This window comes from Pteropus vampyrus, unplaced genomic scaffold, assembly GCF_000151845.1.
Source record: "Pteropus vampyrus isolate Shadow unplaced genomic scaffold, Pvam_2.0 Scaffold81, whole genome shotgun sequence".
Lineage (NCBI taxonomy): Eukaryota > Metazoa > Chordata > Mammalia > Chiroptera > Pteropodidae > Pteropus > Pteropus vampyrus.
In genome coordinates, this window is record NW_011888862.1 from 5,589,900 (window position 1) to 5,609,026 (window position 19,127).

At 40.2% G+C, this 19,127-nt stretch overlaps 1 protein-coding gene across 1 annotated transcript in view; it reads left to right on the plus strand.

Annotated features, from left to right (window-relative positions):
* The window catches only part of REPS2 (RALBP1 associated Eps domain containing 2), a 183,319-nt gene that overhangs the window by 37,131 nt on the left and 127,061 nt on the right, over window positions 1-19,127 (plus strand). The window contains exons 2-4 of the mRNA XM_011362988.2: window positions 11,062-11,185; window positions 16,507-16,655; window positions 18,803-18,929. Coding sequence (XP_011361290.1) covers window positions 11,062-11,185; window positions 16,507-16,655; window positions 18,803-18,929 — 400 coding nt within the window. The remainder of the gene's footprint in view (window positions 1-11,061; window positions 11,186-16,506; window positions 16,656-18,802; window positions 18,930-19,127) is intronic.

Consider the following 19,127-nt stretch of genomic DNA (forward strand, 5'->3'; position numbering starts at 1 on the left):
TATGTCCTCACATGGTGGAGAGCAGAGATAGGAAGCAAGCTGTCTGGTGACTAGTAGGGTGTGAATCCCATTCATGAGGGATCGATATGACCCCATATAATCCTAATCGCTTCCCAAAGGCCCTTTCTCCTAATACCATCACACTGCGGGGAGGTTGGATTTCAACATGTGAATTTGTGTGTGTGTGTGTGTGGGGGGCACACAGATGTTCAGGCCATAGCAGATTATAAACCCTTTGAGGGCAGGGGCACTTCTTTGTCAAGTCGCTCTGTGTTATCAAATCTCTAGGTTTGTGAGAATGGACTGTACTTGGGATAGAATGTCTTGGGAGAAATCAGGACCTAGGTCTCCGCTCGTCCAATGTAGAAAGGGCCCCAGTTTAGGAGGCGGTGTGAGTGGATTGTATCAGAACAGGCAATGCAAATGGAACAATGTCTACTGGTGATTCGAGGTAGGAGATACATGACATCCACCAGGGTCCTAGGGATGTCCCTCCTGGCAAACACAGCTTGGTGGAAAGAGATCTAAGCAGGGAAAGTTTGGGATTTGGGTATCGGGTACCTCAGGATGAGGTGTAGGACAAGGACAGACAAATGAGAGCAAGGTTAGGCCTCAAATGATGAGTGTCTTTTTAAGCTAGAGGGGGAAAAGGGTGGATGTTTGTAGCTGGGGCAGAGAAAGATTTGGTCATGGAAAGAATCAGTGTGGTCAATGTAATGTGGCCATTAGGTCACAGCAGCACCAATAGCAGGATGGGCTTGGGGCTCGTTGGGCTGAAGCCCTATAAATCCATCTGCATTTGGCATGATGATGCAGAGTGTGCTGGTTGTCATGAGGTCTTGCTGTGGGGTGAAGTCGTGAATGGGGGGGGGCTGTTTCCAGCTTCAATGCCCTGTAGTAGCCTGCTTTGCCGGGGGGGAGGGGAGGGGCCGCCTCAGATGGAGGCTGCTAGAATGTCAGGGAGGCAAGATGAGCATTTGTTATTTTAACAATTGGATAAGATCTTCACCAGGAATTTGACAAACTCAGTTAATGAAGTCAGAGTGCCTACTCCATCAGAAACTGCTGTTTGTTATATAACTGTCTAACCACTATGCTGTATACCTGAAACTAATATAAAACATTGTATGTAAACTAATTGGAAAAAAAAGAATAAAAATTAAAAAAACTTTCTGGTATGAGTTTAGCTCTATGTTGGAGAATTCCAATCTGTCTGGGCTTAGGTTGGAGAGTAAACTGGTGTGATCTGAGACTAAACTTCCATTTGTTCCCTCTGAAAGCATTTCGAGGATCTGTGTATAATATAGGGATGCTCTACTTGCATTATGTCCTGGCTTGCTCTATTCCTCTCACTAAGGCAGTGGTTTCTTTAAAAAAGAAATGCGTGTTTGAGTATGTGTGTGTGCACGCATGCGTGTGTATGAAATAAAAGATGTAGAATGAAGTCAGCAAACTTATAAAAATACCAAACAACCCCCAACCTGTAATTTTACTTTTGAAAAGCACTAAAAATGCCAACAAACAAATTGTTTAAAAAGTGAATCCTTTGGCTGCTGAGGTAAGTCTGAGTTGCCAGAACCAGTGCAAGCTTTATATAATCCTGGCAGTGCATTCGTGTGTTCACCTGAGCTTTCACTGCCTACAGCTGTACAAAAGTCTGTGATATGCAGAGTGTAGAAACCTGGGCCAGAATCCTAAAATGAATTTTCTTTTTTGTAATCTGAACTGTAATTGCATTTTAAATCAGTTCTGGTGTTAAGGCTAGTTGGTGTGTATATGCAAGTGCTTGTTTCCTTCTTTTCAATTCCTGGCACTTAAGTTAGTGCCTGGCACACAGTTGGCCCTCAGTAAATGTTCTTACTGTCAATTCTACTGTTCTTCCTAAACTGTTCTCTTACATCACGATGACTGTCTTATGGTGGGGAGGGCGCTTCCTTTGTCCTCGGTGGTTTACCCCATGGCGGGCTTCCCCTCTCCCTACCCTTGAGTTGTTAGATCCCCTTTGTCCTCAGGCAGGTGCCAACCCTGAGGAGCTCCTGACCCTGTGGCGAGTGCCCGCACACGTGTAGCCAGCTGGGCAGCTTGAAAAGCTGTGGTGTTGGCTTGCCAAAGAAGGGCCAGTTTACAAAAATCATAATTAATTATCGTCATAAATGCCATCACTACCTATAATCCTTCATCATTCCAGAAGACAATCTAGGAGCATGATAAATATCTGTAGAATCACTCTGATAAACCTATATGTGCTAATCCATTGTGCAAAAAGCAAAGCAGCTAGTCTGAGTGTAGAATTTCTTTGAATTTAAGAACCATATGAATTTTGCCTAGTTCTGTGTTTTAATACAGAAATATTCCCCCTTCCATACAAAAACTAAGTAAATTCAAAGTTCTGGGAGGATATGTTGTATTTCTCTTTGGCTTTGTTTGGAATCCGGTGATTACAAGATGGCTTATCTGAATTCATCTGAGGTTCTTGCTGTCCTGGGATCAGGTGCTGTCGCTGATCCTTTAAAACGTAAAAAAACTTTCTTTTGAGTAGGTCAGTATATTCACATAAATCACAGTCCAAAGGTACAAAACAACATGCACGGGGGTTCTCAGTGCAGTGAAGAGTTAAAAACTCAGAAGGTATATTTAACTTATTCTGAAAGCATTCCTGGTGGGAAATCATTAAGATTGGGTGCTATGGGGAATGCAAGGATGATTTTAAAACTTCAGGATTTGTGCTCAAGAGACTTACAGCCTTGTAGGGGGATGGATGTAGCAGGTATACTGGGAACCATAATACAAAGTAGACGTGCTAAGTGCCAGAGGGAGAGGTTCAAACCGTAGTTTTCACTTTCACCCAATAGAATTCCTTTTTATAGATTTTTGGAGCTAGAAAAAGCCTCGCTTTCTATCTATTCTGACTGCCTCATTCCAGTAGATGAGACTCGAGACCAAGGGAGAACAGTTAATCAGTGCTACCTTTGACGAAGATAACTAGTTTTTATAAAGCTAGATGCTGCCTTGTTCTGCGTTGGTGTGTGTTAAATCTGGGCTTGGTGAGTGAAGGCCACTGCAGCTTTGTTCAGGCTGGCACTTAGTTTTGAAATTGCACTTAGAGCACGTGGAAGGGAAATCGGTTTGAGGTATGTCTATAATATCTTGCTGACATGGGGTTAGGCTTTGTCTCGTACTCTTCACAGTTGCTTTAAATTTATTTTTAAATAGATCATCCACAAGATTCAAAATTCAAAAGGTACAAGATGAAATACAAGATGAAAAACTTTTCCCTCCCTGTCTTATGTATTTAAGTAAATGCATCTATATTCAACCCCTTTTAAAAAATCATACCTACCATACTACTGTGCACCTTGCTTTTGCCAACAGTTTATTTTAACCTGATGATCTTTTCCATGTTGGTACCCAGAGAGCTTCCTCATTCCTTTCTAGTTGGTGGTTTTTGTGGCAAACAACTGAATCCAATCTAGATGGTTAAACCAAAAAGGGATTAGGATTTTAGGTAACTCCTGAAATTGTTTGGAGGGCTGGAGGAAGAGGCCGGCATCGAAGTTTCCAGAAACAAAGCCCCAAACTTTGTTATATTAAGTGGAAGTCACTGGTGCTCCTGCCTGCACTGAGCAGCAGACAGCATGGATTTGACTCGACTATAGCTGCCTCTGCTGTCGTCGTGAGCCAGGATGGCGGCCTCGCAGTTACAGGGGCTTTCCACCTGCGAAAGTGGACGCTCTGAGCAGAGCCTTTTTTTCTTACATTTCTCATTTCTAAAGCAAACTCTTGTGTGGCGTTGTCGGATCAGTGAAGATTTGGTCACATGTTTGCAATTGAGCTGCAAAGGAGCCTAGGAAATTGTTTCTCGACTTTCAAGCTGAGAGAAATTTTTCCAAATAGAGAAAGGCTTTTCACAAGATGATGGATGGGCAATTACAGATATGACAAATGTCCACTATAGCTGCCTAGAATTCTATTGTGTAGATGAAGGACAATTGATTAATACTTTAGATGATGGACCTCTAAGTGTTTTCCTGTCTGCGTCTTAGATGGTATGTATTGAATGACCTTGTACATGTGCCATTTTGCTTGTGTAAAATGGAATATAAATTCTTAGAAGTAGAATTGCTAGATCAAAAGGTTGATTGTAATTCTTATGGATATTGCCAAATAGACTCTGGATGCTACACCGATCTGTGCTTCCACTAGCAGTGTACAAGTTCCTGATTTTTTTTGCCCAGAGTCTTTTCCCTGTTCAGATTCCATCTGAGCCACGGCGGCAGGCTGGTGCTACTGGGGTGAGTTTTGGGCCTTGTGCCAGGAATGCTGACAAACCGGATCTGGGCCATAGCCTCTGCCAATATGGCCTGTATTTATCATCTGGGCTGGATTCGGCTTATAATTTATTATAGGCTCTCTCGCCCTAAATTAAATGGCATCTTGGGGGATCTGGAAGATAATGTAGCTTTCAGAATTGATTTGCAACTTGGGAATACCTTACATGTTGGGAGATCTTGGATCATTATCAGTTCACAAATGCAGAAAGACATTTTCAAAGAATGGTTATGAAGATTTATAACACCTTTTCCCTTTAAAAATGAAAAGCAAATAAGTGAAATAAGGCAGACAGAGAAAGACAAATACTGCATGGTATCTCACTTATATGTGGAATAATAATAATAAAAAAAAGGTTGAACTCACAGAAACAGTCCAATGGTGGTTGCCAGGGGCTGGGAGAAATGGGGAGAAGTTGGTAAAAGGATACGAACTTTCAGTTAAAAGATGAATAAGTTCTGGGGATCTAATGTATAACATGGTGTTTATAGCTAATAACAATGTATTGTATAATTGAAATTTGCTAAGAGTAGAACTTAAGTGTTCTCACCAAAAAAACCCCCAGAAAGTTAAATATGTAAGGCGACGGATGTCTTAACTGAATGGCGGGACCCCTTTCACAATGTATATGTATATTTAATCATTGTAAACTTTAAATATGTGACAGTTTTACTTGTCAGTTATACCTTAAAGCTGAAAAAAATGCAAACTTTTTATTGAATAGATTTTCTTATATCTGAAACATGGCATCCAGTTGCTCCAGTCGGTCGCCGTGGAAGTTTATAGTTTTGTAGGAAGTCCTTGGTCAAAAGCTTCTGGAAATTTTAAATGTATGTAAATGGACGGAAGTGGGGAGCAAATACAAGTGTGTTCTTCTAACGGAAGCGTTCACTCTTTAAGTGGGCATTTACTTAGTGTAGCTGATTGTTTCAAGAGAACACCCTTTCTGCATGGCTACTGAGGGTATCTGCAAGAATATAAAGTGCAGCTCAGGGAGGCAGTGAGTTATGTGGGGGTTGGTAACCCTTTCTGTAAAGGGCCTGGTGGTAAATATTTTAGGCTTTGTTGGCCCAGAGGCAAAATTGAGGATATTGGTACTTAAGAGAGAAAATAAACTTCCACGAACTTTTTATTAACGTATTCAAAATATAATAATGAGTAGAATTTGTTTTTTGGTAATACAGGTCTATTAGTAAAAAGCATGGACTTCTTGCTATGGGGATAACACTTTACCTTACGGGATTCAAAGTTACTGTTCCCTGTCAGCAAATTGATTGCAAATGTTCATCTGTAAAAACCATTCTCAACTCGTGGGCCATACAAAACCAGGCAGCGGGCCAGATTTGGCCCATGAACAGTAGTTTTCCAACCCCTGATGTAATGGAAAGATGGAGCTTTGGACCCAGGCACATGCAGGTTTGAGTACTGGCTCTGAACTTGTGACCTCGAACCTATCAGTTTCTGAATTGTGTTTATTAGTGCATAAACTGGAGGTAATGACACCTACCTCATGGAATAAATATCTTCCCCACCTTTGTTGTGATTTTGCATTATGATTCCCATTTCGTTGATGTAATTTAACTAGACTTACTGAGCATTAGTATTTAACAGATTTAGAAGCCAAATTTTTAGGGGATTGACTGTTCATATGGTCTCAAAGTACTATGTGAAAATGTGTTTTTGCAATGGAGATATCTGGCAGTTACCACCTTAACCAAATGCTTAAGCTTGACAATCAATGGTGGGATATTCTGACATTATGTGCCCTTCAGTGATGTGTACTTCTTACTGTATCACCCTATCACCTGTGTGGTGTTCTTGCCAGAAATGTTTGACTTGAATGTTATCACAAGGAAACAAATCCAAAATGGGAAACATTTCTGCAGGACAAATGAACTCTTGAAAGGATTCAGTATCATGAAAAACTGAGGGGGATTGTTCAAGATTACGAGAAGACTAAAGAGACGTAAGAAAAAAAAAATGTAATTCATGAGCATTAATTAAGTCCTGGATCGGAAAAAGAAAATCCAGTTCTATAGGATGTTTTTAGGATAATTGAGAAAATAAATGGATCATATATTGTATGATAATGTTAATTTGAAGTGTGAGAAGGATAAGTTGTTTTGTTCAGTGCTGCTCACTTCTTAAAATAGCACTGAGCACAATGCTTTCAATGAGAGGTTCCCAGTACATTTTAAAGTAATATTTTCAGGTATTAGTAGGCTTCTCTGAATGAAATCACACCTAAGCACTGAATGTCTTCTCTTTAACAGTGTGGTGGTTTGGCTTAGGCATATACTGTGGTATCTAATGTTGGGTAATTGCATATGGGGGTCATTTTCTTGAGTCCTTCCCCCAGCTCCCTCTGGACTGAAAGTCCCTCTTGATTTTTAGGACATATAAATGAATGGGAAAAGAAAACCCAAGATAGTTGATGTGGCTCTTCAGCTATTTCCTGAGAAGCTGAGGTACAACTTTTAAACCCATGTACTTCAAATTCTCCTCTATATTTTGTTGAGGGTGCCTACGTGGGGGGCTGACATCCCCTGGGGGTATGCTGAATAGGAGACTCAGGAAGAAGGCCGTGGTGCACCTCTGGAGTGCTATGTGGCTGGAGCACCACTGAGGTGTTCTGGACTACGAGGCAGAGGGCCAGGATAAAGCATGGCGGAGGCCTTTCCTCATGCTTTAACCCTAAAGCCCCTCTTGGCTCAGAAGCGAGGGAACAGAAGTTAACCTATTATATTCCTGCAGGAACTCTTGTGGCTGTATAGTGTGAGGTGACTAAAGCTAATTTAGCAACCACTTGTAAAAGTAATTACAAGATGAGAGAAAGGAGAACAATTCTGCTACTACAGGCTGTGAAAACTAATTAATTCAGCAAACATTCATTGAGCAACTAAATATATAACAAGCATTGTAAAGTGTGAGTCCTGGGGGATACAAATGCTAAAGATACACTCTTGGGTTGGGCATTTGGGGAGTAGGGGAAGGAGATAGCGTATAGTGGAGACAATGGCTAAAATACTGATTTTGCTGTATTATAAGGCTGGTGATATGATAGAAACCTACTGAAAAGGGTTATGGGAATGCAGAAAAACATACTGTATGGAATTGACTAAGGTTTCAAAGATAAGGTTGGTCTTGAGGTGATTTGAAGAATGAGCCTGGTAGGTAAAGAAGTTGGGAGACATCCAACTTCCAGGCAGGGGACACACCAGGTGCCCAGAGCCCTGAATGACTTTCTTGTGTTGAGAGATGGTTGGCGTCTGAAGTGGCGGAAACCTTAGATCCAGGGTGGCGAGGAGACAGACATGGGGTTGTTGGAAAGGTTGGGTGGATCTCAAAAGCTATGCTTAGGAGTCTGGGTTTTATAGGAAAAGGGACAAGGAAGCCTGGAAATCCATGTGAGTTGGGGGGCAATCTTGTCGTAATAAGATATTATGGAGGGAATGTGGAGGATGGTGTGTGAAGTTGCATGAGTCTGGGGGCAGGACTTGAAGCAGTCGATGTGTGAGCAAAGAATCTGAATGTCGCCAGCTGCAGTGGGGAGAGAATAAAAAAGAGGGGTTCATTGGTGCTCTTGTACAGTTCTTCCAACCCCTTTCACCAAGACTTTTTAACATTTTAAAACTTTCTAAGGAAGTCTTTAAAAATATTTAAAAGAGAGAAGCTTATTCAAACCTTTGAACAGTTCTGAAAATTTATTATATTTCATCTAGCAAAGAGTATTATTTTAGGCAAACTGGAACGGGTGTGGACTGATTACTCAGCACAGTCACTTAATCTTTCAGAATTAGGTAGGAGGGAAGCTATTTTAGTGGCCTTCAATCTTCGTCCAGAACTTCGTCCATGTTCCTCTGCAATAGTCGGTGAATTTTTCTGATTCATATCCAGCACCCCAACAGTTTAGTGTACATCTGTAAGCTGTAAGGAAGTTGATTTCATCCACTCCTTTTCTTTCATCTCTTGCCTTCCACCTGAGAAAACAAACACTAGTCCATAGGTTCTTGTTCTGTATTAGAAATTTGCACAACATGTAACCTAAGTTGGATCCAGCTGAGAGTGTTACAGGTTTGGAGTTTAGATTCAGGAAGAGGAATGGAATCTTCTCATTTTTTCCTTTATTTTGGAAAAGCTTGGCAACTTGGACTGTTTGAAGGAGCAGTTATATAAAATCCCTCCTGCTAATTGAGTATCTGGGATAAAGCACCACCTTATTTTCTTTAGATTGCATTAAAACATTACTACCCACAATTTAGAGCTTTTCTATGGAGAATTTAGACAGAACATTTTGAACCTCGATAAACAAACAAAAACTTACAAAATTAACCTGCTTTTGGGATTGAGAAGTCCCAGGCTTATGTATGTAACTTCCAAAGGCTTATGATTACTTTCTCTTCTTTGTGGCTTGAATAGTCTGGAAAGTTTTTGGCATGTCTCTTGGAGGTTTGGTGTACAAAGTGACCTATGGGCTTACCTCACTTATGTGTGTATATTCTATGTTGGCTACAAAACAGTGATTCTAGTGGTGTATGAGACCAAAGGACCGATTCCAAGGTAAATAAAGCAGCTTACCTATGTCAGATTTGGGTGTTATTCTTCAAAGTACCATAGTGAATATGTTTTAGTAGCAATTTCACTTACCCTTTGTTAAGAACTTTTCAGTTCTATGTGGTAATTATGGTAAAGGAATAACGTAAAGTTAACTTGGTAGTTAATTAACACTGACTGAAATATAGTTATTCACATACCAAAAATTACAATTTCTTAATATTAGGAATTATTCTGTAAGACAACTATATCGGTGTTGGAATTGCATTGGTGGTGGTGGTGGTGGTGTTTTTTTCCCATGTACAGGCAAGCCTGTACTTGAAGATGTATAATTTATTCATAATAAGAGATTGTGTTGCAAAACTCATTTACATTTTATTTGTAAGGCTTGATTGAGAATTTTTTGACTCTCTTCTGGGTGTCTATCCTTGTGCTAGGAGATGAATCGAAGTTACTCATTGCCAGTGGTGAGAAGACATTTTAATGGGAGGCAGAGAAAAACATAACTATAATGTGATAAGTGCTGATATAGTCATTAAAAGCTTAAATATGGAGAATTTCAAACGTATACAAAAGTACCGACAGAGTAAGAGAACGAACTCCCATGAACCCATCATCCAACTTCAAGAGTTTTCAACTCTTGATCAGGCTTGTTTCACTCATACTCCCCACTTCCTTCCTCCCTTGTATTTGGAAGCAAATTCAAGACGATGTACCATGTGATGGACATTCGAATAGTCAGAGAATGCACTGGGAAAATAAAGCATACCTGGAGACTTGGGAAGGAGCCATAGGGAAGTACCCTTTGAGTTAAACCCAGTGGGGAAGGGAGGAGGTTGCAGTTCAGGGTGAATGGGACGGAACCCAAGAATTATTTGAATTTTGGTAAGCATTGTATTAGGTTTGTTTAGTATATTATTTAATTTTTTTCCCTCACAACAGTCTTATGAAAGAGACAATATTGCTGCATATGAAGAAACTGGGTTTCAGGCAGATTGAATTAATTTGCCCAAAGTCATAAAATTGATTAGTTTCTTCATTGAAAACTACTCTTGACTTTAAGGCTATTTAGTTTTCCATTTTCGGCAGTATGCCCACTAGCTACAGAGATGGAAAAGGGCAAGATGGGTATGGAAAGTGGAAGAAGCTGAAAGCAGCTACCAAATTGTGTGTGTGTGTGTGTGTGTGTCTGTGTCTGTCTGTGTCTGTCTCTGTCTGTCTGGAGATGAACCCAAAGAAGCTGTTCAAGGCCAGGTTGTGCAGGGACTTAAATACTAAGGAGATAGGAATTTGTCCTGAGGATGGTGGGGATCCAGGCTGAGATGTCTTTAAGCATGAAAACAGTATTGCTAAATGAAAAAAAAAGTTGAATAGTATGTGATATTCTATTTGTATAAAGTATTGGATAAAAACCGGAAAAACACACGTGTGTGCTACATATATGCATGGAACATTTCTAGAAGAGTATGATGTTTTCCTCTGGGGCACAGAAAGTGGGGAATGCTTTCTAGTTCTTCACCCCCACTTACTATTATTAGAACTTTTGAGTATCACTTACTTTGAAATAACGTTTAAAAACTCATTGAAAGTTTAATTTGTTATTTTAAAACTATCAATAGGATTTGTGTCAGTTTAAGGTTTGCAAATGAAAGATTGCAATATCTTGCAAATATCTGTACGTATAGTACTTTTGTTTCTGTGAAGTGAGCACTTAAGATGTAATTTTAACACCTAGGAAGTCATTTTGCCTGGGAACTTTAAAAAATAATCACTTTTAATTTTGATCAACTAGGATCATCTGTAAGCAGTGGTAATGACTAATCTGTTTTCTTTTCACCCCAGTGACTTTCTAGACTTTGTACATAAGAATCCACCCCCTGAAAAAGTCATTCTCTTTTGTAAGAGTAACAGCCATCCTTTGTCACCTTTATTTTTATCTTTGGAAGAGGAGGAATAATCACTCAGTCTTGAAACATCCCGAGTAGGTAGAATTGAATTATCTGAATTGAAAACCTCCCTGTAAATTGGAGGAAAAAGAAACCAGTGTATACACATAGGTTCTCCAGGGACTTTTTGGTTAGCTACACTATGAAATCCTTAAGATTTCATAAGGTATCTTGTCTCATTTCCTTGTTATGAAATGGGGTTTTCAGCATCGTTGTTCTTGTCTGTTTCCAGATCACAGAACTATGTGGTGCCAAGCGGGTTGGTTATTTTGGTCCACCACAGTTTTACGTTGCCTTGAAATTAATTGCTGCAGCACAGTCTGGCCTCCCTGTGCGCATAGAGAGCATTCAGTGTGGTAAGTAGCTCCCATTTCTACACTTTATTATTTGTGACAGGTTTCTTATTTCTGAGAACCATTTTTAGTGGGTTTAAGGGCCTGTTCTATAAGCATTTGTGGAATTTCTCCTTGCTTTTACCAAATCTTCTGTAACTGAAAATAAAATGTAGCAGTATCTTAGTTTCTTTCTTTTAATGGGAGAAAAATTCAGTCACCTAGATTAATTCCTTTTAACTGACTTGCTTTTAAAATATTTTTTGTTCTTTAGCAGGAAGAGATTGGGACAAGAATTCTAGAGCTCATGGCAAAATAGTAATATTTGGTTTAATTTTCCACTAGAGGAATCTATAATGTCTTTTAAGACTGTGTTAGGGACAAGGGTACCAGTAACTGGGAGAGTTTGAGTGGAACTGCCCCTCTTCTCTGTCTTGTCCCTGCCAGCCGCGTCAGATCTGATCATCCTTTAACTCCTCAGTTCCCTGAAGCACTATTCTGATGATTAGTAAGTACTTTGGGGCTACCAAAATTTTAGCCGAATGAATTTATCTTCTCAAAGTTTTGACTTAACATCTTATCTTGCCATCCCTGCCCCCAACCTACTGTATACTTGAGCACTTTCTACAACTTAAATGAAAAGCAAAACCCCAAACCCTTAACGTCATTTATACTGCCTCAATGTTGATTTTACAAATTTGTGTGAAGAAAGCGATTATTCAAGGGATGTGCTGAGGTCCTCTGTTAATTCACTCTGATATGGATTGCTTTCATATGTTCATACAGCTATGCAGGAACTTTTCCTTTTCCTCATTTTGAGATAGAAACGACTCAACTGTTCACACCTTTCCTGCAAAGTCCCTGGTAGACCTCAGAGTGGATTCAGAATTTGTTGTTAGTCCATGGTAACCTTGGAGGACAGCTCTAGGTAGCTGAGAAGATTGTGATAGCTCGACTGTGGGAAACAGCCCTTTTCCACTAACCACTAGGGGGCCAGGATCATTCTGCTGATCTTTATTAAAGGCTTAGTGTATGGTAGGCTTTGTGTCATTTAGGCCTTACTGCGTCCTACTAAATTAGGTATTTGTGTCATTTTGCATTTCCTAGGATAAACCGATAACAGACAGCAGTGAAATCTCAGTGACTTAACAAAACAAAGGTTCACTTACTGCTTAGAAGTGGGTCGGGGTGACCTTCTAGGGCAGCTGCCTTCCCTGTGGTCCTGGCTCTGTGATCCTGGCTGCTTTATCTTGTGGCACCTCCAACATAGCTCCTTTTCCCATAATTGCCACAACAGAGAAATAGTTTCTCACTATTTCTAGCAGTTAAATGCTTCAGTCGGGATGTGATGCATGTTAGTGCTGCTCACAGTGCATTGGCCAGAACTTGTCACGTGATCTGAACCACAGAGCAGACTGGGGGAGATGTAAATCTCCGATGTGCCTGCAAAGAGAGGAGAAGTGGCTGTGGGTGAACACTGGCAGTCTCTACTGTAGTACTGTTATTATCCCTGTCTTACAGATGTGGAAATTGAAGTTTAGGGGAGTTGAGTAACTTGCCTAAGGGCACAAGATTGGTAGAGTTTGGAGCCAGGAGCTCAGCCTCCAGTTCCCATGCTCTTCGTTGCTATGCATACTAGCCTTTTCTTGATTCTATTTAGTAAGGTGCTGACTGTAATCTGTAATCATGGAATATTATCCAAATGGGGAAGAAAATCTGACCCAAAAGGCATCCCTTGGTATTACATAATTTAGTTCCTTTAAACAGGTTTCTTGATGCAGCATTATTTCAGTGGCAGGTTTGGTATTTATTGTTGTAAGGCACAGCAGTGACTGCTGTAAGTCACTTGCTGTGATTAAACTTACATCACATCGAAGTTGGATTTGTGGTAGGCACTGATAGTTTGCATTCCATTGTAATGGTCACGAAGCTTTATTGTAGTATCATCCAACTTTATTTTCTGGAAAAGTTAGATCTGCTTTGTTGTGTAGGAGAATAAACTTTTGACACTTTTGTTGATTATTTTTAAGTTAGACTGAAGTCTTTTACCTGGTTTGTGCCCAGATCTACAGTTCAGTTTCTGAGGGGGTGAGGAGAAGAAGGGGGAAGCATTGTCTAAATTATCATTTGTATACAGGATTAACACTTTTTCACACATATAAAGCTTTCTTGGTTGTATTTTATCAATCCTGGTGCCTTTTGCCTCTGAGAGTTTAAGTATACTCAGAGTTAATTTTGAACTTTCTTCCTTCATTTAAAGATTTATTTAAAAGTTATTTGTAGACAGCCTATGTTGAGTAAGAATGAAGGTAAGATTAGGACAAACTTTGAGCTGCCACTTAGAATTTTCCAATTTGTTTCTTGAAAGCCATTAGCTTAATGTGTGATGACACAAACCTTGAAGGCCAAAGGGCAGACTCTCTGAGAACCTAGTTGAAAGGCTATTGTAGCCCCATCACACCCAGGGAGTTGTGAGTTCACCCTTCTGTAAGAGCCCCACCCTTACTTCATGAATGACATGCACCTGTGTGTATGTGCGTTAGCCTCTAACCTCTAGCCTTTCCCATTTTGGTAAATGCCACCACCATCTACAGTCGCTCAAACCAGGAACCTAGAAGCATCCTTGATTCCCCCTTTTCCCTCACTCCCTAGTATAATCCATTAAAAGCTGGTTCAAGAAAGTATATAAGAGAATCAAAAGTATTTATAGTCATGGAAAGAAAAAATGCTGGAATAAGATTGCTAAATTACATATAAAATTGATTAATGCCCTATAGGGCAATAAAACTAGAACTTGGTTATTATACTTAGTAAGATGAAATTCATTTGTATTATTAGGCAAGAATTGCTTGTTAGCTAACAGTTTTCTACAGGTTAATATCCACCCTTTCAGAATTGTAAAATGCCTAATTAAGATAGTAAAAACAAAAGTATATGTCCCTAGGGAGTTAGGTAATCCTTGGATGGGCTCGTTAGATAATGCTGCTGTGTAACAATCCCCTCCCTACTTTATCCTCTCAGCATCTGTTCCTTCACAGCACTTTTATCAGTTTGTAAATACTCCTTCACAGGTTTGACTAATTTTTTATCTGTCGTCTTCACTAGTCAGAGAGCTTACTGGAGGGGAGGGGAAGAGAGGAGGATTTGGTAACCCCTGTACTATGGGGCATTGTGGGCACTCAGGGCATGCTTGTTGAATGAGTGAATGAATGAATGAATGAGGAGATGGATACTTATGCATGGGGAGTGAGTCTTAATCACCTGTCACTCTTGAGGCTCAAACAATTGGATTCAGAGTCAGCTGGAATTCCCGAGGGACTCTTATAGCCCTCATCTTAGGCCCTGGTTTCCAGCCTCTCCTGCACTTGAGAATCGCCTAGAGAGCTTTAAATGCAAAATAAAAAATAGAGGTACCTGGGGCCACCCCCAGAAATTCTCATTTAATTAGCCTGGGGTATGGCCTGAACATTGGTATTTTTAAGAGCTCCCCAGGTGATTCTTACGTGGAGCCAGGGTTGAGAGTGACTTCTAATGAAAGCCAAGTGCAACATTTCCAAGAGCTTTGCTTAAACTATGAGTACATATTTGATTAGACCAGGGCCTGAACTAGGGTGAGGTAAGAGGAACCCTGGGTGCATAATTTAAGGGAGCACTCACTCTCAGGGCCATGCAAGTACCGACTCTGTGATTACGTGGCCCTGAGAGAATGAGTGCCTCCTTAAATATTGGCACTAGGCATCTCTAGCCTCACCTTAGTGAGAGCCAGCCAGTCAGGGAGCTTACAAATGCTGACCACTTCTTTTCTCCCTCAAGTAGTCCTCAGAGTCATCCTCTCCTGGGCAGATCAGGGTACAAATTATTATGTGATCTTGCTTGATCTTTTCAGATCCTTTTTGCAGACTGAACTGAAACAAATTCCTTTCTGAGAAGCGAACCATAGAATTAGCTTATGTTTGATTTACTAAAAATCTAGATTTTCTTTTGCCATTTTTTTTGAAGTCCATTTCTGCCTTGAGTGCTGGAGAGCTGCTGAGGGTGGGAAACATTAAAAATGGCAGCCATCCTCTCTTCAGGAGAGCCTTGGTTTAATTTTCTAGATTGGTTATTCTATTTATGTCTCTTGGGTCCTGGGCTGATTGATCATGCAGTGATTTGTCATATTGCCTACGTATTTGAATCAAATGTGGACATAGCAACTAAAAATAAACATGATGTGGATATTAGAGAGCCAGGAGTCTTCTTTGCCTGGGGAGCTAGGATACTTGCTTACTGTTGCTAAGATGTTTTCTGGCTTTAGCACAACATCAATCATTGGAAGTGCAGCTGTGCTTTTGGACTAGAGAGTCGATGGAAACACAAAGGCACACTGATGAGTATTATCCTGAACAATGGATACAGATGCAAATCATTATGCATAATTCATAATATTATCCCCACTTTGGAGTTCTTTGTGTTGTGTGATTGTGTGTGATTTGCTGTGCTGAGAACTAGAAGTGTACCAAAGCATCATTTCTGTTTTCAGAATAGTTTTGTCAGGTTCGAAAGATAAGTAAATATACTAGACCGCTGCATTTCAGTTCTTTGTAGCATTGTGAGTGTGGCTAATGGGTTTGGCGGTGGAATCTGGTTGAACATTGGACTAATTGCTTTAACTTGATACCATTTTCCTTATTCCATTATGAAAAGACAACTGGAGATTGAGTGTGAAAATCCCTTAAGGAATGACATGGGCTGGGAAACTGTTCTACCCAGGAAGTTTGCCTTAGGAATGAGGGGCCTTTCTTGTAGGGCAGCAGCACTGGACACTGGGTATTAGCCAGCTCTGCCACAGATGAGCTGTGTGATCTTGAGGATGTTACTTAGCTTCTTGGTGTCTGTTCCCACATCTGTAAAAGAAGGCTGATGATAGTCTTATCGAGTTGTTGTAAGGATTAAATGAGTTAATATTTGCAGATCTTAATACAGTATCTGGCATATAATAAGCACTGTATATAATTTTTCGCCTATTACCATTTGTCACTTATTGTGTTTATGCAACCTTACACCCTTTTTCTTGGTACTGGACTAGAGGCTGAAGTGCAAGATCAGTCCAAAACCTGAATTAGTTCTGCAGTGATTTGATGGCATTTAAAAATGTTCAACCAGAATACTGTGGTAAAACTGTAGCATTTTTCTATCTTGACATTATTATAGGAGTCCTCATTGTGTCGAAATGAAAATTTAATCTATATTTAGTGCTCTGGAATTTTTCCTCAAACGTGATTCATCTTTTGGCCATTGAGTTCCCCTTTTTTGCAGTTTTAAAATAAAGTCTTACTTGAGCTTTTCTGATTCTGGTCCTAAAGAATTGCCGCTGCCTCGCTTTATGATGTCAAAGACTGATGGTGAGATACGATTTGGGAACCCAGCCGAGCTGCATGGAACTAAGGTTCAGATTCCATATTTAATCTCGGAAAAAAATACCTTCAAAAGAATGGATGATGAAGATAAACAGGTAAACAGTCTGACCAGGCATGCCCATTTGATTCTGACCATGAAACCTCACGTAACAGCAGTGCCTCATGTCTGCTGTCAAGCTTCCAGCAAATCTCACCGTCTGGAATACAGTTACAGACTTGGAAGTGAGCCAGTGAAGTTCCTTTGTAGCAAGAAAAAGAGGTGGACACACAGGAATTGCCATGAGCCACCCATGGGCCCTTTAGAGCCTACCTTAATGTCGAATCGTGTCTCCAAAGTAAGGCTGCCGATTTAGCGCACTTATTTGATTTCTCTAATTAGCATTTCCAAATGGGTTCTTTGAAATGCAACTTATAAGACTTTTTAGTAGGTCCTCTCCAAAAAAAAAAGAAAGAAAAGAAAAACCCCAAAAAACTCTGGAGAAAAGGTTTCTCTGGTTAGATATGTTTGGAGAATGGTTCTTCATATTCCATTCTTGAGGGAAGACGAAATCCTCAGTTTGGGAGGTTCACAGTGTGCATTAGCACATTAAGTGCCCTGAAAAATCCTGCAATAAAGACACTTGGAGACCTGCATTTACTCAGCTTCTTTCACCAGGGAATCTTTTCTTGGGGAGCGTGTTTGGAATGCCATCTTGGGAACTACTGCCATTACACATTTAGCAGGTTAGGAAAGAGGATAGGGAGGATGCACTTTTAAAATTACACCACTAGTTGTAATAGTTGGGTGGTGACTGGTAGATAAAAGTGTAAAATTCCAGAAGAGTGAAGCCTATCAAGAAGGGGTAAATAGTCATATACATTAGTAACCCCGAGGGCATCAGGTATAGCCCATACTTCTAATAAAGATACTGATCATGCAGACAAGTCAAATTATATTCAATACAATATTTTCTGTAGGCAAAGAAATTTGTTATATTTTAGGAAGATGAATCAAAATGTTTTTTTAAATGCAGTGAAATTATAGGATTAAGTCAGAAAACTAATTTATATTGCTCACCCTGATAACGCCGGATATATGAGGTGTTGCTGCAGAAATTCTTTATATTTATGGTTAAGCGAGGTATAGTGTGTCGTCTTAAACAACTCCAGGTACTGTGGCTGCCATAATTCTGATACATTTTAAACTATTCCTTCAGGGATATATGTAAAAAGGAGTGTAGGAAGCTTCAGTCAACACTCTTTGGCATGTTTTCCCACCAGCATTTGGGATGAGGGGCCACTATACCGGGATGATTGATGCCCTAGGAACTTTCCAGGTCTATCTCCTGGCCGAGTGATTGAGGACACATTCTTTTACTTCAGGCTGGGTTTATGCTAGGCCCACCCAATCCGTGGGGGTGAGCTCACACTTCAAAGCAAATATTCTTTTTCTTAAAGAAGAATATCAATCAGTATCTCAGTTTGCATATTTTTTAGACTAACGGCACTTATATAGTGTCTGTTGATAAAAAGTACTGTGTCCTTGATACTTGGGTACTCCACAGTTACCAGTCTATTGGTAATATTAAAAAATGCAAAGGAGGGAACCCAGTAGCGGAGTGAGGTTGTTTACCTTGCCTAGAGTCCAGCGTCAAGTTCACATTTGAATTGAGAGTCGAATTGCAGTGTGTTTATGGCTCCATCCTAGTGTTTAGGAGTGGGCTACTTGGACTGGTTTACCCATAATGAACTGTTTGGCAATCTCTCAGTGCAAAAAACTGGCATTTTACTTGGCATAGTAAACTCCAAGAATATTTAGCTGTAAGAATTTTAAATATTTTTTTAAGTATCCACATTTGCTAGAAGACTTGATAAGCGTAAATGCAGGAAATAGGGGTCTTTATTAATGAATGAATATCGAATCTGTCTACAGAGAGATCAAAATTGGGGAGTATGAATGTTATTTCATGTGATCAGTGTCTTTTCTTTTCCAAAGGAAAATATTATTGGAATAACTGCAAGTGTTCCAGGCTTGTTTTAGTAATTTAGGTACCTGAGTGCTAGCGAGACTTTGTTCTCTGGGAGACTTTTGAATCCTCAGACACTGCTTTTGAACCCAGCTGTATTTTTGAGAAAACATTTCCACCATTTGTTAAATTAGCTGGCTCACCAGCAGTAGAGTTGCGTTATACTTCATAACTGCAGCTCAGAGTGCCAGGCTTCTCGAGTGATTGCCTCTGAACTCTGCTCTGGTTCTTTGAAGCAGGAAACACAGTCTCCCACGATGTCACCCCTCGCCTCCCCTCCTTCTTCCCCGCCTCATTACCAGAGGGTGCCCTTGAGCCATGGCTACAGCAAACTGCGGAGCAGCACGGAGCAGATGCATCCAGGTAAGAGGCGATCTCGGGCCAGCTGTCCCAGGCAGGGTCTTAGAGACGCTTTAATCAATCAGGCAGCAATGCCACCAGCTGCTGAATCTCCGGACTTAATTACTTCTGTCTTTAGAAACATGGCTCAATTTCATTTTATACTCTCAAGCAAGGTTTTTTTTTTTTATAAAAATAAAATGAAATATATCTTAGTAATGC